The sequence below is a fragment of the Rhinatrema bivittatum genome, chromosome 14 (assembly GCF_901001135.1).
Source record: "Rhinatrema bivittatum chromosome 14, aRhiBiv1.1, whole genome shotgun sequence".
Taxonomy (NCBI): Eukaryota; Metazoa; Chordata; class Amphibia; order Gymnophiona; family Rhinatrematidae; genus Rhinatrema; species Rhinatrema bivittatum.
Window position 1 is genome coordinate 17,382,272 of NC_042628.1, and position 20,466 is coordinate 17,402,737.

Sequence of the window (20,466 nt, forward strand, 5' to 3'; positions counted from 1 at the left end):
GGCTCAACGGACCCCTGCTTGATTTGCATTGCCAGTGCCCATCTGCAGCAAATTCAGCGTCAGGCCTGAAGCGAATGCTCCAGGCCCTGCCTCTTGCATGGATTTCGATAGTAATAGGAAGCCTGTGCGGGAGAAGCAGACAGGACCTTGAGCGTGTGGTGGGTAGCTGCAGGGCCTGCATTGAATTTTGGGGTTTTTTTTAAGTTGACGCCGCTGCTTTAGCTAAGTGGCTGAGAGGCAGGCCCTTATAAAAGCTTAGCAGCAGTGGCAACGCTCTGGTGCCTATCACTATTTGGCACTGGAAGCAGTTGCTTATGCCTTGATCTGGACCTGACTCTTGGTCTGATCCAGCATGACACCTCTTACGTTTTCAGAATAGAAATCCTCCTGCAAACACGCTCATCTCAAAACAACTTCCTGCACGTTGAAAGACCGTGCCGAGACATGATTCACAAACAAAGAACATGGATCGAACAAGGATCATGGGGGAACAGATAAATGAGTGCTTCTGGCTGAAGGAAGATCTCTTTATCAGAAAGAACACTGGAAGACTCATACAAAGAATACTAAAAATAAGGTATTTATTACCCCACAGAAACCAAAACAGATGACCCCTCCAGACAAAATGGAACGTTTACAAAAGTAAATCATTGCCCAGCATCAAAGGAGCTTCAAGTTTTTGCAGCCAATCACTGAGTTATTGTTTAGTGCATCTCACAGAATAGAGTAACGAGGCCAGACCGGCAGAGGATGACATGGTTATACTTTGTTACATAAGACATCACCATGAAAGGATCACAAACATTTTTACAAAGATGAGTTCTGAGCACACACTTTTTACTGTACAGACCTGAATCGGTTCCAGGTACATCCCTGGGGGTCTGTTTACCACTGGTCTGCACTGACAGATTAGGTGCAGGGTTATCTGTACCAGTGAAAACCAGTGCACCCATTTCATCCCCCTGTTTTGAGCCAGCTCTCCCGCTGGTGCACTAACAGGCTGATGCAATATTTATGCGGGAAAGACGGGCGCTCAGGATTCAGCGCCCGCTTTCCTAACGCGCGCCCATCCGCCTCTCCCGGGCCTGCGATGCAGTAGGCAAATGAGCCACTGCGTTAAATAAAGGAGGCGCTAGGGGAAACTGTGCGACCTTAGTGCCTCCTCGGCATCGGGTGCCCAGGAGAAATGGCTGCGCGCGGGTTAGGAATATGGATGCCCAAGAATTGAGCGACCAATTTCCTATCCTGACCGCCGTCAAGACATTTTTGTGTTTTGTTTTTTTTTTAAGTCGCTGCTTTCTGTGGTTCCTTCGACTTAATAGCGCCATGACATTAAGTCGGAGGAACCAAGAAAAGGAGCATTTTCCTCCAAACAAAGCCAGCTCCAGGGCTGGCATTAATTTTTGAGGGTGAAAACGTGCGCGTCAGGCGGACAGTTATTTTTTTACATGGGGGAGGGGGGGAATAGCTAATAGCCTCATTAACATGGCATTTACATGTGAAAAGCGCTATTAGCAATGCCCTGGTTTGGATATGCGTTTTGGACGCGTTGATCCCCCTTATTGCATCAGGGTTTATGGACGTGCGCTAACCTGTGCACCAGCCTGAGCGCAGGGTACTGCATCGGCCTGTAACTGAGGCAGGGAAACAGAAGCGCACTGAGCAGGCGGAGAGGCCACACATCTGTGGAATACGCTCCTTGCTCCATGGGAAAGTTTATGCTTTGCCTCTTGTGCTGCAAACGCACCTCGTTCACATCTTTTGTTTTTGACAAAAAAAATGAACCGCGAGTCAGAGTAGTTGGGAAATAGCTTTAGCGTGTGGATGCGGAGAACCATTTTTGACCCAAGATGGCAGCCTGCACCCAGGTATATTGCGTTTTCCTTTCATTTTTCTGCAAGTACCCAAAAAGTAATGCTTGCTTCCATGTGGGCTCCAGAAAATGAAAGGGCAGCACTCCCACGGACTGAAAAAGAGGCCCCACCTAGAGCCAGTCAAAACAAAAAATGCTGACGATGTAAACATGAATGCGCAACACAACCTACAAACGTTCCTTCATTTTCATGTCTTTCTACTTAAAATCAGTTTACTGTAGTAAACAATGACCTTGTACTTTTTAACTGTCCCAAATTTGGGGGGGGGGGGAGGGGATGTTTGCTCCACTGTCATCCCTCTTGCACCTGGCTGCAGCACCCGAGGCCTCTGCTATGGTCAGCCAGTGCTGGCTGGTATAAGCGAGGAGGAGGAGGAGGAGGACCTGCATCTTATGTGGATTCAACTGCCATGCCCAGGATTGTGGTGTCACACGGGCTGAGCAGCAGGAACTGGAGGACAGCGACTCCTCCAGCTCACCGACGGCGGGGTCATAGAGTGCCCCTACAATGCCAGACAGAGAGTCCATCGCAAATCCTGCTGCCCAGTGATGGCAAGGGACATAGCCCCATCACAGGATGGAGGCTGCTCATGCAGGCCACCATCCTATCACAAGGGAGATCAAGGCTCAAGAGCGACAGTGTCCTGTCTGTAGCACAGAGCGAGCATGAGCAACGCTGCAAGTGGCGCCGGTGGTGGCTGTCACCGGCTACAGGAGTCACTGGGGCACACGGACGAGGCAGCTCTTAAGCCCCGCGGTTTCTCCCACCCTTACAGAGTTAGGGGGTTCTCTCGTTTTATCCCCAGTCTGGTGCTTAGCAGCCTGAGACAAGAGAAAATGCTCATTCCTGGGCTGCATTTCTGCTACTTCTTGCCTCTCTGTGAGATTGCAGAACAGAAACAAAAATGTTTTAATCTCAGCAAGAAAGCAAAAATTGTCAGTTCTTGAATACAAAAAAAGTATATTGTTTCATTCCCCTCCTTTTCTCACCCTCACTATATAGTGAGAAAAGTTTAACCTGGATTTAAAAAAAAACTTTTGCAGACCTCGTTAGGTTTTTTTTTATTGTTTTTCCTTGGCTGCACGGTTTCTTCAGAGCCAGCCTGTACTGTGCTGCAGATACCCATTCTATATCCCCTCCCCTCTTCCAGTCCTGCCATCAGGGTGACAATCCTTGGCGGTTCCCTTCTCAGTCTGGCACACGTGTGCCCAGAGTCTGACCACTAGGCGGCGCCCTTGGGTTACGGCCAGGACCCTCTTTCCCCCCAGGAGCCGTGAAGGCTGTCTCAAGAGCATCCCCTGCCTCAGCCAGCCTAAGGAGCAGAAGACAAGCCTGGATGGGTAGCAAGCCCATGGGCCACAGAGCCTTGATGTGCTACGCTACTATTATATATTTGCTGAAAGCAGTAACAGACTACAGTGGCCATCGCCAGAGTAAAACTATAAAGTTATAAAGTTCCTGGCAAACTGGCACCCGTTAGGCTTCAATCTCCTGGATCTCTGTAGGCATTTTGTCCTGATTTTCAAAGCAGACGCAAATGCAGAGGTCCACTTTGAACATTTCTGGCTCACGCCAGTACTTGCGTGGACTTGTGGGCAGGAAGTTACACCAGCTCCCGAGCAGCTGCCGCTCTCTGCTTGTGCATTTACGTGCACATTCTCAGAACCAAAAGCGTGCACCTAAATGCCTCCCTACCCCCCTCCCAAACACCAGGAGTGCAGGGAAAAGCACACATGTAATCGAGTTAGGCACAGTCACCCTGGGTGCTTTTCCAAAGCCGATTGAAGGGCGGAAATTCTTTTGAAAATTGCCCCCTAAATGAGAGCCCAGATAAAGTCCTTTAACAACAAAATACTGTTGCATGTGGTTTTGGTTTTTTTTTTTTAAAACAAATTTTATGTTATATGTTCACAGGTTTATTATATTACAAGTAAAAATCGTGTAAAATATACATTCTGTACAGCCACTGATCCCCATTCATTTCGTGTCTTACAATACTAAGGAAAAACCAGAACATCAAAGGATGGGGCTGGCTCAGATCTTCTGCTCCCCAGGCAGGCTGGTGCCGGGGAGGCAGTGGTCATAGCCCCTGGGAGGAGGCTATCATCGCACAACGGCGACACCTAGTGGCTGGAGTTAGGACCTACGGTTGAAGGGTTCTGAATGAAGCTCTGGGGTGGGACCTCTGGCCGAGTACTGAAATAAGCTGAGAGTTGATGTAAAATTGAGGAAGAATCCCTGAGGGATTATAAAGGAAGGGCCCCGTCCAGACCCCTGCCTTGGTTCTGTCTGAGCTGCAAGCCCAAAGGAGGAGGAGGAGGAGGACAAAAGGTCATCCCTTACTAAATATAACAGGGGTTGTAGTAACACCTCGATAAAGCAGGACAATTGTTTTGTAAAGGCCTTTGTAAATCTAAGTTGGCTGGTTTACATTTTTGACACCAGCTGCTGAAACAATGCAGTGCATAAACCTGCACATTAAACACAGATCCTAGGTTGCGTGCTTTGATATCACAGACGACATCATTGCTACCCACAGCCATCGCGCTTTATCTGTGAACAGAGAGCTGCAGGAACAAATATAACAAGGTAAACATGTTAACGTAACAGGTAAGAGCCAGCTGCTCGCCCAGTCTGCCCAGCTGTTTCTGTCTATATTGCTCTAGCCAAGGATATGCCCCAGCTTCATAAGCGTTTAGTGCAATCAAACAAACAGGACAGAATCTTAAATCGATGTTGCAATTGCAAAGCAGAAAAAAACAAGAATGAACCCAGAACCGTATCCTGCATTATTTTCACATTTTCAAAGAAGACTTAAAAAAACAAAAACCACAACATTTGCTGGAATAGAAGTGTTACAGGAGGCCGACACACACCTTTAGCAAAGTAACAACCTCTTCATGTGACCCACAGGAGTCAGGAGCCCAAGGAGCACCGCTGAATGGCTAAGGCAGGCTCATTGGAATCTCCTCTTCAAAACACAACAATACACAGCCATGCGGCCTGCCGAAGGTCAGAAAGCCTTCAATAAACGTTGGTAAGGTAAGCAAGCAGAAGGGTGCACCTACGAAAGACGCGTTGCATCCCCGACTGAGGCTCTGGTTTCCATGCTCCTGAGAAAAGACAGATAGCCCCGCGCTCCTGACACAGCGGGGGACGGGGGACTTCCCACCGGATAGATTTGGCTGGAACTCGGTTGCAGCGCTGGGACCTCGGTGCCACACCCTTCTCCCAAATTCCAGCCCAGTCCATCCACCAAGAAGGCCCCTGAAACAGGCGCGCACACGGGCCAATGGATGGGCTGAGTGCTGACAACAGGGCACTCTCGTTTAGTGAAAAGCACCCAAAAAAAAGGCTAAACAATGGCTCCTTACTGAGACATTTTGAAATAGGAATCGAAGGGGTTTGCTTCTTTGCGCTGCAGTATGAGTCTATGCCTTTTGAGTTTTTTGGTAAAAGAAAGCCAAAATAGCCATTCCTGTGGCGGCGCAGCTACACATTGATCAGTGAACAATGCAAGAAACCTGCTCATTCTTTGGTGCACCATTCACTTATCAGTATTGCAGCAAAAAGGAACCCAAAGAGGAACTCAAACGGAGCACCCAGAGAGCAGGCTTACGAATACTTACCCCATACATCCTATGCGCTTACTGTAGAAAAATGCAAGAAAAATCTAGGCACAGGAGACCTCGCTCAGGGAGGGAGTTTCCACCTGCTGTGTACCTGGGGAAATCCCTCGACTAAGGCCCCCGAGTCTTTAAGATTTAATAGGCTGCAGTCACATGGCTGTTCCGAATGGAGTATGGAGTCCAGACAACAATCTGGATAATTGCAATGAGCAGAGGAATGAGGCAGATCAAAGAGAACATGGCATCATGGAGACCTAAAAACAAACTGGGGAGGGGGAGGATAACAAAAAAAAAACAAAACCAAAGTCAACTCATCAGTAGAGCAAGCTTATAAAGCAATTTTACATTCAGTCAATACAGATCAGATCTGGGGGCCAGACTGAATATCGCTATCTGCCTCCCGCTTCCTTCCTCTCCAATCCCATGACAGTTTAGCTGGCCCAGGGCTCGCCAGGGCAGATCCTTTGAGGCTGAAGCTCCTGCACTGCATGGCCATCCCCCCTCCTCCGTGCGCACAAACCGTGCATCTCCTGGGGAGTAACTCCTACGCCCGTTATTTCGCAGGATAATTTTGATCTTTCTACTCTTAAGTCTGCCAATAGAAATATGGGAATTAAAGGAGAACACTGGGGGGTGCTATCATACCGTTTCCTGCTTTAATAATTGCATATATTGTAACAGTTACGGTAGGACTGCACGGGTCTTTCCTCACCCGCCAGGATTCGGATTATTCCCGGCAGTGTCTGCTTTCTCAGGTTTCTGGTTTCCAAAAAGCTCGTGGGCCCAGGCATCCTTCCCTAGAAATATCCTGGCCACAGAGCCATCAGAAACCTGAGGCTTGAGGGGAACAAAGCTTGCTAGTGGGAAAAAAGTCAGAATCATGACAGGTTAAGGAAAACGGCAAGTTATATAAGAAACTTCCTCATTTTGGCGTGCACCATCTACTTCTCGATTTACAGCGCAACGTCATAAATATGACACCCAAAACAAAATGAAATGGTGCAGGCAGAAGCTGGTCTAACAGAATATCTACCTCGTCTGCTCTGTGCCCTTGTTATAGAATACCATTATAAAATACTAGCACATGAAGAATAAATACGAAAGGCTCCTGGAAGTCTCCTTATTTATTTGTTCACTAAAAGCACTCCTCTGATGAAGAAAGCATCAGATCTAATTGCCTAGACTTTGGTAACATGGCTGTTGCCACACAGTGGGCCTGATTTATCAAAGCTTTTTTTTTTAACCATGCTTCACCAACGGGAGAAAAGCTGCGCAAACGAAACCCAGCCTTAGGTGAAAGCCAACGAGTGCAGTTACATGAGACTGCCATGGGAGGGCGTTTATCAACCATCTATATAGCACTGAATCCAAGAATCACTGGATCCTTCATCCCCTGTCTCATTTCACCCTGGTCTGTCTGCTAAAACATCTTTTTTTTTTTTTTAATGCAAATTAAAAATCCTAAATTGGGCTCTAAATACCGTAAGCTTTTGAACAGTTTTCATACTTGCAAATCTGTGGAACCAGCTGACAGCGTCTTTTGCTCGTACCTTTAACCCTACAGGATACTGCTCATACTGGTCTCTAATCTTGGATGCTCTGCAGGGTCTGATACCTTTTATTGGGACTCTCCTATCATATAGATCTTTATTTTAAAAACAAGTATGAGGAGTTTTTTTTTTAATTACAGGAGGACGATGGTTGTACCATCTTTTTGGCCTGTTTATCACACTGACAGATATGAGTTTTGGGATATCCTTCATTGATGCTACACATGAACCTGAAAGTCACCACATCGGAAGACAGAGAGACGTCTTCAGAGCTCAAATATTACAGAATCTTGGGACAATTCTTATGTTGCATCTCCAGGTCCAACAAGCTCAGCCCTGTTCCACCTTTTTGTTCCCCGAAGCGTTTACTTTTAAGCCCACCTTGGATCCGGCTGGACGCTCTTGTTATTCAGGTTCTCGTATCCAAATTGATTCAATATTGTGACAACAAGCATCGGAGCCAAAGACTGAGCAGGTTTGGTAAACAAAGCATTGGTTCCAAAAACCATGGAGGAAAGCGGGGACCTGGAAGATTCAAAACAACGCCATCATTGTCAGGTCACAGAGAAAGTCTACACCGTGCGTGAACAAAGGAAAGGAAACTATGTCATAAGTGTAAGTGTGCATGAAGTGCAAGCAAACAGGCCGACAAGCTCATCCACGCCACGCCGGCCTTCAATGTCTGAGCCTCACAGGACAGTGCAGATCAACGCTTTCTTTATTTGGGGGGGGGGGGGGAATGACTTAGGGGGGCCGCCTCCAAGCATTAAACAAAAGGAATACTTTTTCCAGAATCTTTGTTACACGGAACTAGTCACGCAGCAGTGGAAAACCCGCCGGTTACGGAAAACTGGCATTCTGCAGCCAGCTTGGCTGTCACCTGTCTCCATGTCAGATTTCCATCACAAAACAGGAAATCTTCAAATCCGGTTAGCAATTAAGGGACGGATAGTGCACACGGAAAGGAAGTCAGGGTCACGCTACGGCAGCGATGGAGAACTCCAGTCTTTGAGTGCCACAAAACAGGCCGGGTTTTCTGGATATCCACGGTGAATGTGCATGCGATAGATCTGCATCCAATGGAGGCAGCGCGTGCAAATCTTTCTCATGCATATTCATTGTGGCTATCCTGAAAACCCAGCCTGTTTTGTGGCACTCGAGAACTGGAGTTCGCCATCCCTGCACTACGGGCATTTTGGATTGCTGCATGGGCCATTGCACTGCCTGCTCCCTTTACCAAAGGTTGTTCACCAAAACGAGTTACAATACGTGAAGGACTCAGTTCTGCAGGGAAGGAAAAGCCATAACTATGCCATAACATTTAGCACGCGTCTCTCGGGGACAACCTACTGCTTCTCAAGCTTGGGTGGGCGCACACAAAGCATTTGTTGTGCACTATACAGCACAGCAATCGGTTTGTACTTTGATACAAGTTGATAAGTTAGGGAAACATATAGCATATTGAACCAAGGGTTATCTATTTTTATTTTTAATAAAAGATAAGAATACAAAGTACGTGAACTTTGAAGCAACCCCCAGTTCACCTGACTTCAAAGTGGACCAGGCTGAACTATTCCCTCTTGGGTACTTAATACCATTTGGGCTAAGTTCCAAGCTTAGGATCTGAGCTCCAAGCTACAGACAGTCCCTTCTTGGCATTTGGACTGAGACTGCAAACCTAGATAATATGAACAGTTAATGCCCTGCCACCCAACCGCAGAACAGGATCACATTTTGACCATGACCAGACGGACTAAACTTCCTGTTAAAAAAAAAAATAAAAAATTACCCAGAAACATAGAACCCAACAGCCAGGGCCTGCGTTTCCCAATAGGCGAGGAGACAAAGAGCAGCCACGGGGGGGGGGCTGCGAGCGGAGCCCATCCCACTCATGGTGGAGAGGAATAGAGGCTCGGCAGGCCGCGAGCGGTACCCATCCTGCTCGCGGGCTGCGAGAGGCGCCCGAGCTGCTTGCGGCCAAGAGAAGCATAGACTCGGAGGGCCACGAGCGACGCCTCTGTTTGTGGATGAGAGTGAGAGGGATTGTGTGTGTACGATGAGAGGAAGGGAGACTGTGTAAGGGCGCGTGTGCGAATGAGACAAGGAGCCTAGGAGTAAGAGAGGGGGCCTGTCTGAGTGAATGAAACTGGGGCCGGGGCCTAGACCCGGCGGAGGGAGGTGGCTGCAAGGCAGAAGGCTCGCCTAGAGCGCCTAATACCCTTGCACCGGCCCTGCCAACGGCACATAAGGACCTCAAGTCCTATCTAGTCGTACCATAGATCCTGGCTGATCTTTGGCTTTCTCCTCACATCTCCATAACCAGGAATCCTCTGCGCTTATCCCGGGCTTCTCTGAATTCTACCGCTGCTTCTGTCTCCAACACCCTCCCTGGGAGGACATTCCATGCATGCACCACTTTGAGTGAATAAATACATCCTGACGTTGCTCCTGAATCTACCCTCTTGGAGTCCTGTACCATGAGATTTTGCTCTAGGGCATTCTTTCCTTTGAGAAACGTTTTGCTCCTTGTACATTGATAGCTTGCAAGTACATTCATTTCTCTATCATAACCCCCGTCTCTCTTCTCTTCCTTGGTCTGACCCAGTAGGTATACATAGTTTGGTCCATAAGTCTAATTTCATAAGACATTTTGGTGTAGACCCTGTATGGACTTCCTCTATATTCATTTGGAGGTCTGACCTCCAGAACTGGGCACAATATTCTAGGCGAGGGCTCACCAATGCCCCCCCCGGGGAGACAATCCTTTTCTTACAAACATTTTAGCTTTCTCCAGATTCACTGCTCAGTGCCACGGCGAGTGAGGATTCTCTGACTCCCTCGCATCAGTTTCCCCGCCTCTAGGCGGCAATGACCGTTCACCCAGGGGCCTCGAGCACACCATGGAATTAAGTCTGCCTGCTGGAATAGCACAGGCTGCGGCCGGTTTGAAATCCCACCTACCTGCGTTTGTACTTTTCCAAATCTGCATCGACGATGTCGGCCAAAGGCAAATTAAACAAACTGAACGAAGCATGAACGACCACCCTAAAGGAGAGAAACCCCCCCCGCAAAACACAACAAGATGATTAGCAACAAAGTACAATATAACTTTAAAAAAAAAGCTGGGGGGGTGAGAGGGTGGGGGAGTGCAAGCTGGCGGCTTTGTACAAATCAGATGCCTTTCAGGTCATCCTGGCTGCAGCCCAGTCCCCCAGGGCCACATCACTGGTATTTGTCCATCTGTATGCATGCCTGTCGAAAACATGCGACAGACGGACAGACAGACGGACACAACACAGCCCATCAGCACGGTTCCCTCATCCCGACGCGCGCTTAAAGAGAGAATTCTATTTGCCACTTAGCACAAGGGTAAAGCACTCCTCTGATCCCTGGTAATACTGCAGCACGGTCGTCGTACCAATGAAAACCTCTTTCATGGATCTGTGGCTTTCTGAGAAACTATTAGACCATTTCTTTTCATGTCTAATCAGGAGCTAAAGTATGTTCTTCAGCCCTCGGGCGACGCTGGCGGGCCACTCATGGAACTATCCCATTGAAAACCTTTGTTAGGTTTCAACAATACAAAAAAAAAAGAGTTAAGCATCCCGAAAAACGATACGACTTCTTCTTCTGATCCCAAGAGGAAAATCTGAAACGAAAGCCTCGGAACAAAGAGGCTGTTATATATATATTTAAAAATGCATGGGGAAATCAGAGAGAAGCCCACAAACGGGAGAGCAAAACGGATGGAAGAAACGAGGCACTTAATCTGGCAGAAAGAAAACGAGATGCCAAGGAAGTGCTGACAGGAGAGCTCTCCGGGCACCTTCCCAGGACTAAAAGCTGCATTCTCCATCTTCTGAGGGGGGCAGAGCAGCTCCTGAAACTGCGACCTAGCACTGAATTGTGGGTGTCCCCCCCCCTGTCAACCTGCAGAACTCTCCACGGCCACTGCCCGCGAGGGGTGATGCTCCTCTCTTTTGTAATAATAATGCTGCTTCGATCGTTAATGCGCCGACTGGGGCGGATTTCCCATGTGGCAGAGCAGGCCCCCCCTGCTAGGGGCTTCCCTGTGTCCTTCAGGGGGGGTGGGGTAGCCCAAAGCGAGAAAGGGTTGGCCTAAGTGGTTGGGGGAGGGGGCTGCACCTATTAATCAGGGCGCATCTCTGGAGGGGGACCCTCCTCTTCCAACGGGACCCCCCCCCCCACATCCCGTACCTGCAGCTTCAGAGGGGAGCCCCCGCTCCGCTCCATTGCCTGGGGGTGTCCCGCCCTGACTGAAACTGTTTCCATGGCTGGGATACAACTATTTATTTATTTATTTATTTATTTATTTATTTAGATTCTTTTTTTTATACCGAAGTATAGCAGAATGCCTTCACTCCGGTTTACAGTGAAAAACAACTTCATACATAAAACGTATTCACAACGCACAAAAAATGTAGATAACAAGTAACATTTCGGCAAAGCAGAAATAGAACAGATATAAAAGAGAGCGACTTACAAATCGGTCTTGCTGAGATTTAACATGTGATGTTAGTCAATTAGGGAAACAATTTAAGAGTAATATCGCAGGGGTGTGTTAGAGCAATTTATTCAAAGGTGAGCTGGTAAGGTATAAAAAGGAAAGGTTCAAGAGAAATAGGGGAGTAAAAAATAAATAAATACAAGACAAAATTAGAAGAGAGATGGAATAAGAGGTAAGTCAGGGTGAGAAGGATTTAAAAAGCATGGTTGTTACAGGGAGTGAGTCTTAATGTAAGGGATTAGATTATCCAATTCCGTCTGTGAATGTTTGTCTAAATAACCATGTTTTAAGTTCTTTTTTGAAAGATTTGGAGTCCCTGATTGAACTTAGGTAGATTGGTAGAGAGTTCCATTCTTTTGGTCCAGCAATAGAGAAGGCTCTATTCCTGATGTTACATTATTATTATTATTATTACTTACATGTTTATTATATTATTATATTATATTATGTTTATTATATTATATTATTATTATTATTATTATCTATTCTTGGTGTTACATTATTATTATTATTATTACTTACATGTTTATTATATTATTATATTATATTATGTTTATTATATTATTATATTATGTTTATTATATTATTATTATTATCTATTCCTTGTGTTACATTATTATTATTACTTACATGTTTGTGATGAGAAACAAAGCCAGCAGGTAGTAGTGCTCTGGCCCTAGAAAATACATGATGGTCGCCGCTACTCCTTCCAGGTAAAAGGTGAACAGGATGACTCTGTAATAGCCGGCTTTCTTCAACAGAGCATGGCTGATGAGCACCAGAAACTGCAAAACAATGACAAAGAAAACCGACAGCAAGCCGTGTAAACAACCCATTGAAACAAAAACAGAAAGGAGGATTCGCTTCCATTACAAATGCCCAAAAACTGCGCCGGAAGAAAAGATCCCTCTTCCTGCCCCCCGTTGACTGTGGCCTCTTCAAATCCAAAAAAAGATGTCAGTGGGACCGGAAGAGAAGGACCCTTTCAGTGCTGTTGTGGCTGGGAAAGCAAGCTGTAGCGGCAGTATTCCCAGAACAGACTGAAAAAACCAAAACATTTCAAGAAGGACAGATACAAAGTGAAGTATATTTATGTGAGCACCTGCATGGCTAACAAAGGCGGGTGGCATGCCGTAGTAATTAGGAGCAGAGAACCTGCTTGGCCCATCCAGTCTGCCCAATTGCCCTTACTTGCTGGATTCTCCAGCCACTTCCCTGCCCTGTCCTTACTGCTGCCTTCCTTATCTGCCCCACAGCTGCTTAAATTCGGCAGCTGGTTTGGCTACTGCCGGCATCCATCGCCCTCTTCAGAGACCTGGCAGCTCGCTGGGTCGTTTCCCCACCACGTCTGACGACGCTGCACACGGTCGTTCGTCTTTCCGGACCTCTGAAGTGCCGGATTTCGGGTCTGGGGTCAGTCTTGCTACTTTACCTGTGGTGCTTCGGCGTCACCAGTCGCCCGCCACGTCAGCACCAGAGCTCTACCTTAAGCTCCGTGTCGTTGTGCTCCCTAAAAACCTCCAGTCTGACAAACTCAACCGTTTCTAAAATGCTACTCTTCATCAACTTAAAAAATCTGAAAAAACAAAAGTTAGCAATTTTAACACAAAAAAAAAAAAAAGACATCGAGGTCAATATTCAACAGCGTCTGTCCAGCTTGCGGGACTTAACCGGACAGACCCGGGGCTGTAAATGTCACCCTCCTCCCCCAGCCGCTGTCTGGAGAGGTTTTACTCGGGCAAAGTCATCTCCCGACTAAAACTTATCCGGATGGGACAGAGATGCAATGAGAGCGGGGCTTAAGCTTAGCTGGGTAGCGCTGAATATGAGTGCCGGGCGTGATGAGAGCAGCTCTAAAGTTATCCGGGGTCCAGGCTAAAGACAAAACACAGCCAGTTAAGTGGGGGGAAAATGTAAATTAAACCCACATCCTCGTGGGCATACAGGCCTGATCCCTCGCCCCCACGGCGCTAAAATAAGTCAAACTTATCTCAGGCACGGCCCAGCAAAAGATTGTGCAAAGCTTGCAGACCTTCCGGCCCAAGAAGCCTCACCCCCCATCCCCCCCGAAACCCCAAATTCTGAAATTGTATTTAGCACCCGGGCCCCCCTCCTAATCCCCACCCTGTCCTCTCCTATCGGCAGCTCCAACTGGAACCCGTCCCCTCACCCCCAGCAGGCCCGGACCACGACAGGGCCAGACGCCTCCTGCGACAGCGTGGCGGCGAGGGGAGGGGAGGGGGCAGGAAGTTTCAGTCCCCGGAGGCTCAGAACGTGAGGGTTGTGAAGTTCGGGAGGCTGTAGCTTTTCAAAAGGTTGCACAGGTGCTGGGGAGTTTCAGATACTCTGTCTGCTGTAAGTCTGAATATATTTTTGCACAGTCAGGCCTGCAAACCCTCAAGGAATTTTTTTCCCCTCCACGTAATCGGCTACGTTTTTCCATATCGCCAGTTAAGGCGAGTTATCCCGGATGACTTTTCCGATGGAGTAGGGTGGGGAGTGGGGATGGGAGGGGGGGGGATGGTAGGTGGGTGGGGCATTTGAACGTGTGCACGTCTATACCGCCCCGTTGGACTGGCACTGGTTTTGATTGGGTTTCCTGTACGCTATGTTGCAGGGGCTTGGACGCTGCTCTGCGCTTGGTACGTTTCCTCCTAATAAAAGAGAATTTTGATAAAATTTGATATCCCGCTGAGCGTCTGGACAAGCTATCCGGCCAAATTTAGTCGGATAACTTCTCTGCTCACTGCTTTCCCAAATATTGACCTCATTATGCTTGGCAACAGCAATAATCCCCTGTGCCAGATCTGGTCCTGGAGACCCCACTGTGGATCTCTGGATTTCAGGCTATCCGCAATGGATATTCGTGAGAAAATTATTTGCAAACATTTAGTGCAAGAAGCAGATTCATTTGAATATTTTTAATTAGCCTGAAAAACCAGCCATGAGCGGAGGCTGGACTTAGAAACCTCTGCTCCATGTGAGGAAATTCCCTGCACGTGTCGGATTATTTTATTGGCGAAATACAACGGTTACTGCAGAAGAAAGGGACAGAAGCCTATGGCGCCAGAGATCCGTCCAGGAAAAGTGCTCTCCAACTCAGATTTCATCATCTGGGTGACTCTTTATGAGTCATCCTACTTTTGAGAATGATTCTAGTGCCATTTTCAAAAGGAAAATCCCAGCAGTTTTCTTTTGAAAATCCCACTGCCACCAGTGCAAGGCATGCGGGCTAGAAAATGCACAGGGATTTCATATTAAAATCCCGGCGCGCAGTCCAGCAGGCCTGGCCTGGTCCCACCCCACCCCTTTTCCCTGCGGAAGGGAAATGTTTAAATGGGGTTTTCCCCCACAAGTAAATGCCCGTTTGCCCACAGAAACCCCTTTGAAAATATTTTAAATTTCAAGTCATCCTGTTGCTGGAATTACACAATCCCTTGTGATCCTTTGGGCAACTCTGCACGTGGATGGTTGGATGAGCACTGAACCTTCACAGAAACGAAACGGGAAGCCAAAATGACGTTTTCAGAACCAAACTTTGGAAGCTCCGTTGGATTATTAAAGAGCCTTCCCAAAATCTGAAACCGATTCTGAAAGGTCTGAAGGCTTAAAAGGACGGGACTGCAGCTGGATGGTACTCGGCCTCTGAAAGACCCTAATGCCGTTTCTTATCAGGATCAATGAATGCTTCAACCAATACAAAGCAAGCCAAAGCCTCCAGGCTCATCTCTCCAGAGGCATTTAAAAAGGTCTTACTACGTACCTGAGGACAAATAAAGCCAGCCCCGTACATGATGCTTCTGACGAAGGAGGGCAGCGCTTGCTTAGGGATGAGATTGTCTGCGAAAATCATCATAAAGTTACTGTAAAACGTCAGATGGAAGACTTGAAAGAAGTTCATGGTCACAAAGAGCAGGAAGTTTTTCTGCGTCAGGATCTGCTTGGTCAGGGAGAACACGGAGGACCAGGAGGGAGCGGCCTCGTTTTCCAAGCCCCCAACCTCCGCCAGCTTTTCCCGCTGGTCGTACTGGCTGGTGCTGTACACCCCCGTGTACGACATGCAAGCCGTCGCCAGCATGGCCACCAGCACCGTGAAGGTCTGGAAGGCCGTAAAGTTCTCCATGTTGTTCGAGATCAGGCCACAGAAGAGGATGCTGGTGGAGCCAATCAGCGACGCGACTTGGTTGTACTTGATGAGCTGCAGCCGACTGTCGTGCTTGGTGGAGATCTCCGCGAACAGGGCGCACTGGGCGAGCAGCACGAACGTGAGCATGCCGTCAAAGGCACACAGCGCCACGATCAGATGGAGGCCGCTCAGCCAGTCGCCGTCCTGGTAGGGCTTCCAGGGGAACCAGGGAAGCAGAAAAGCCAACGCATAGAAGGGAGCTCCGTACAGGATGGAATACCGTCGTCTGGCACAACACTGCACGCGGGAGTTGTCCTGAATGTATCCGAAGAGAGGGTCGTTGATGGCATTCCAGACCATGTAGACTATCTGAGAAAAGACCAGAATGTTCCATTATTTATTTATTTATTTATTTATTTATTTAACATTTTTATATACCGGAAAAGGGGCCTTTCTGAAATCAGCCCACCCTCTAGGCAGCTAAAAGTGCGCGCGTTCGTCCACAACGTGCATACGCGTACCCACACAGGGGCGAGTTTAGGTCGGAGCAGGAAAATAACTAGCGCAGATCGCATTTTTTAATCTATGCGTGGAATTTTCTATGGGAAGAAGCAGGTGCAAGCATCAGCGGGTTTCAAAGGGAGGGCGATGAATGGGCAAAGCCCATGGGTACACATTTGAAAACCGCCCCCAATAAGTACAGTTCTGCGTTCCCTTCAGGAATAGTGTCATTTCAGCTAGAAACACCAATAAACTGAAACATGTTACCCAGGGGAAAAAAAAACCCCACCACACCCACAAAACTCAAAGCATCATTACTACAAAACGAATGCAGAGAGATTCGGTTCAGCCACGGACATGCATTCTGATTTTCAATCTGCACCACAGCTCGAAAGTCAAACTCACTCTGCCTTAACATGGTGAGTCACCGGCAGCGTGGTACAGTTTTAAAAGCACAAAAAAAAATAAAAATCACCTTTTAGCATGACTCCCTAAAAGAGTAGAGAAAACGGGCTGGGCTTCATTTTAAGGATTGTTTTTTTTTTAACTATTCCCATGATTTTGGTTTGGTATATCCTTTTTTTTTTTTTTTTTTTTTAATACCTCTCCACCGTCCCCCATGCCTTTTAGATAACCTGTCAAATTACCTTACCTCAACCGATATTTTAGTGGTCAAAATCTGTTTCCCTTATGGGTGTCCAAATGCAATCCAAAAGGTCTGGTTTTCAGGCCAGCCCTAACGAATAAGGTATGGGATGACATTTGCATGCCCCCTGCATCAATTGCATGCAGATGTTATGCATGCATATTCATAGGGGTATCCTGGTTGGCAGCCCTTGAGGACACCCCTAAACCAATCACAAAGCATCTCCCAGAGGCGGTTTTCTGACCTGTTTTATGAATATGTGCATGTGTCCATTTGTGGATGGCAGAGCAGTTTATTAAAGTCCTCAATAAGTACAACAAATTGCTGTTTTAACTACAACTACTTAACTATTATTTACAACAATGTGTGCGTACAATGGAGGAGGAATAAAAGAGGTGACAATGCAGGATAATCATTTTAAAAACTCTCACCTGTGCTTGATGAAATGCTCCTTCTGAAATTTTGTATCGAGTTAGGAAAAGTTTCACATAATAGAAGTTAAAAATACTGTTCATCATTCCGGCACCTAGGGTGGTGGTGCAGTACGCCAGGGCGTTCTGATGTACACCTGAGAGCTTCATTCTCCAAGTTCACACACTCCACCTCCTCTTCCTAGTTAAAAGCAAAGAATTAAAGTATTTACAAAAAAAGCAAGTAAGACTTTCTCCAGGCTATGCAGCTGGAAGAGTACAGGTCAGCTTGGGAATTCTGCATGTTCCACATGTAGGCACTTTATCATGCTGCAGGAATGACTCGTTATGCAGTGATCATGGAGGCATGTCCTTCCTGAGATCAGCTGCTTTTCAAGATGAGCTACTTTTCCCCCTCCTTGAGCTCTCTAAAAGCCATGTACAGTATTTTGGAAGCCAAATTACTTACAAAAGTCAACGTCCACCTTTGCAGTGAATGGCAATGAGTGAAGACAAGAGAGAAAGGATCTTTTCATTTCTGGGCCATCAGTTTAAATGCAGTTCAAATCAAGTGTGACCACAAGGCTTCTTCACGTGACAGCTGCTAGTGCACGGTGCACCTTTTGCTGTACGGGTATGCATACCACCACACCTACTCGGCACTAACCAATGGATACAGCAGGCTGGCCAAGCACGGCCCCCAACCTGTGTCCTCTAGGGTCCCGTCAGCAGAACGCATGCAAGCCTGCACTGCTGCTGCTGGCCATCTATTCTCTGGAGAAAATTCATCTCTATTTCCCACCCAACTTAACCCAGTCATCACAGTGACAGCCCTTGGGTGGGGGCCACAACCCGTGGCTCCTTCCAGAACTCTTGTGAGACTCCCAGCCCTGGCCGGCTCTGAAAGCAGACAACCTGACACGGGGACTGAACCCTGGTTCTCCACAGGACAGTGCCCAACTCTGCCTCTGAGCCTCCACGCCAACCATTTCCAGCCTTTTTTTTTTTTTTTCTAATTTGAGATCTCCTTATGTATTTTCTTTCCTGCAAATTAAACACTGAAAATCCAGATTAGCAGAACTGGGAAGAGAAATGCTCCAAGAGTCGGAAATGAAGGCTCATGGCTCCATAGCCCAACAGAGGCTGGTGCTGACTGAACTGGAAGAAATCGCCAGGCCAAAACCAAGAGCTGGGCACTTGCAGATATACATGGAATTATTACTTCCAAATACTGATACTTGTATCCACTATCCAGAGTTGAGGGTACCCTCATACAGTTCTATGGCCATTGCCTCATCCAGCGGTTTAAGTCTCATAAATAAAATGGGGAACCCTCTGGGGCTTTCACATTTTACCACAGCTTCAAGCAATATGCACTTCTTTTCCCTCACAGTGCCATTTTATCACAATCAGAATCAAAGACTATATTGTTCATGCAGTGCTCTCCCTTGCCTGTAATGTACCCAACGCAGGACACTATGCCAGCCTGCTCGGCTTATCCTGCAGATCGTAGTTTTATTGGGATTGTTGTACTATTATTTACCGATGTCAGTAACTGTATTATATGGTGAAACTGCAGCTAGCACACAGATTCCTGGCATATCCTATATAAATGGTTACACATGCTCTTGGGCACAAAATATCAGATATAGCAGCAATGATACCTTTTAAATAGCACAGTTAGAACACATGTAATTCCAGTTTCCAATTGGTTATTTATGTAAGCATCAACTCCCTGTACCTGCCCATATCTATAAATAAACTCACAAAACCAACTTGTTTCATCAGGGCTCCATAAATATTTAACAGCACTGTTGAAAACAACATTCAAGAACTATTTAATCCATTAATTACACAATATTTTTCTTTCAGGAAGAGCTTGAGAATGAAAAGTTGAATCCCTGTTGGACTACTGGAATTAATTAGCTCTGAAATTAGGATATTCCCTGTCCTAGTAGGGGAAAATTTGGGATTTTGAAGGCAGCTCTCCTCTAGATGGAGATTATATTCCATATGATTAGTCTGTTCCATGTATCCTCTAATAAACAAATTACTACTCCAGGGTTCCATTACTTAAATAGTGACTGCAACAGAAGACATTTTTGTCAGTACATTGCCTATGTCAAGAGTTAAATGTGCCATAAAACCTGCTGCCCATAGCCATTGGAAAACAGAATTACACAAAATCATCACATCATTGTTCATTCAGCAGGCGTCTACTGTCCATTAATACCTAATGAATCTGGGCAGTAACTGGCTGGTGGAAGTGTTACATTTTTCTTTCACTGAAATTCTAATACAACATAAAATTGTTAATACATTAGTATATTGCCTTCAGACTAATCCATTCCGCCCAATGCCACTGCAAAAACTAGGGGGGTTGTCATTGATGAATGTGAGAAGGATCATCACATGAAGGTTTGTGCAGTTTTGAAAATGCACTTTCATCACTGAGGTTTGTAACTTCAAAACAATAATAGGTCTGCTTCAAGGCAATCAAGAAATAGAAAGCAATATATAGTCCGAGAGAAGCACTGGAAGACAATAGAGCTGCAGACGTATTATTTCAAATTCTCTTTGGCTAAACTCATATAAATTATTATAAATCTTCCTCTAAAACATATTGGGGTGGGCCTCAAAGGATATACAATTGCTGCTTTTGTCTCAAGATAACATCGTCCCTTTCTTTGACTTGATTTTGTTTTGACCTGATAAGAGTGTAGGTACCGAAAGCTAGCCCAATATAAAGGCATTCGCCTTGTATTTTTGTTGACTTTTCTTTCACGATCTTGCCCCAAAACTCATTTAAAAAAAAAAAAAAGGCCGAGACAAAAAAAGGCAGACCCACTTAACATAGACCCCCTTGAACCGAACCTCTAAAAATAAACATATATAACTCATCATCTATAACTGGCGTAAGAGCATAACAGACGGCAAACCTCAATATGACAACAGCATAAATCAGAAAACATTTAACATTCCAGCAATACACCAAGCAGCTATTTCACAGATCGATAAGATGCACAGTGGGTATACCGCCGGATTCTACCAGGAAACGCTGACGCTCTCCTTTAATCGAAATTCCCAGCTCCCTCCACCGGCATCTCCCACCGCCTTCCCGTCGCACACCAGGAAGCAACAGACACCTGCCGCTGACGCATCACCTGGGCGCTCCACCCCCTAGGGGGGCGGGGCCGAGCCA

General features: G+C 46.6%; 1 protein-coding gene across 3 annotated transcripts; it reads right to left on the bottom strand.

The window, feature by feature from the left end:
- Positions 1-561: 561 nt before the first annotated feature.
- On the bottom strand, positions 562-20,444 carry LOC115076353 (transmembrane protein 180-like). 3 transcript variants are annotated; one of them, XM_029577692.1, is made up of 7 exons: positions 20,314-20,444; positions 17,286-17,466; positions 15,345-16,076; positions 12,212-12,366; positions 10,015-10,098; positions 7,435-7,578; positions 562-5,768 (listed from the first exon to the last, which is right to left on the bottom strand). In XM_029577692.1, the coding sequence occupies exons 2-7, from the start codon at positions 17,433-17,435 to the stop codon at positions 5,639-5,641; spliced, it is 1,395 nt and encodes a 464-aa protein (XP_029433552.1). In that variant the 5' UTR covers positions 17,436-17,466; positions 20,314-20,444; the 3' UTR covers positions 562-5,638. The 3 variants fall into 3 exon arrangements, with proteins under 3 accessions (XP_029433552.1, XP_029433553.1, XP_029433554.1); XM_029577693.1 differs by having other exon boundaries at positions 20,301-20,401; XM_029577694.1 differs by lacking the exon at positions 20,314-20,444 and adding an exon at positions 20,204-20,299.
- Positions 20,445-20,466: the final 22 nt, after the last annotated feature.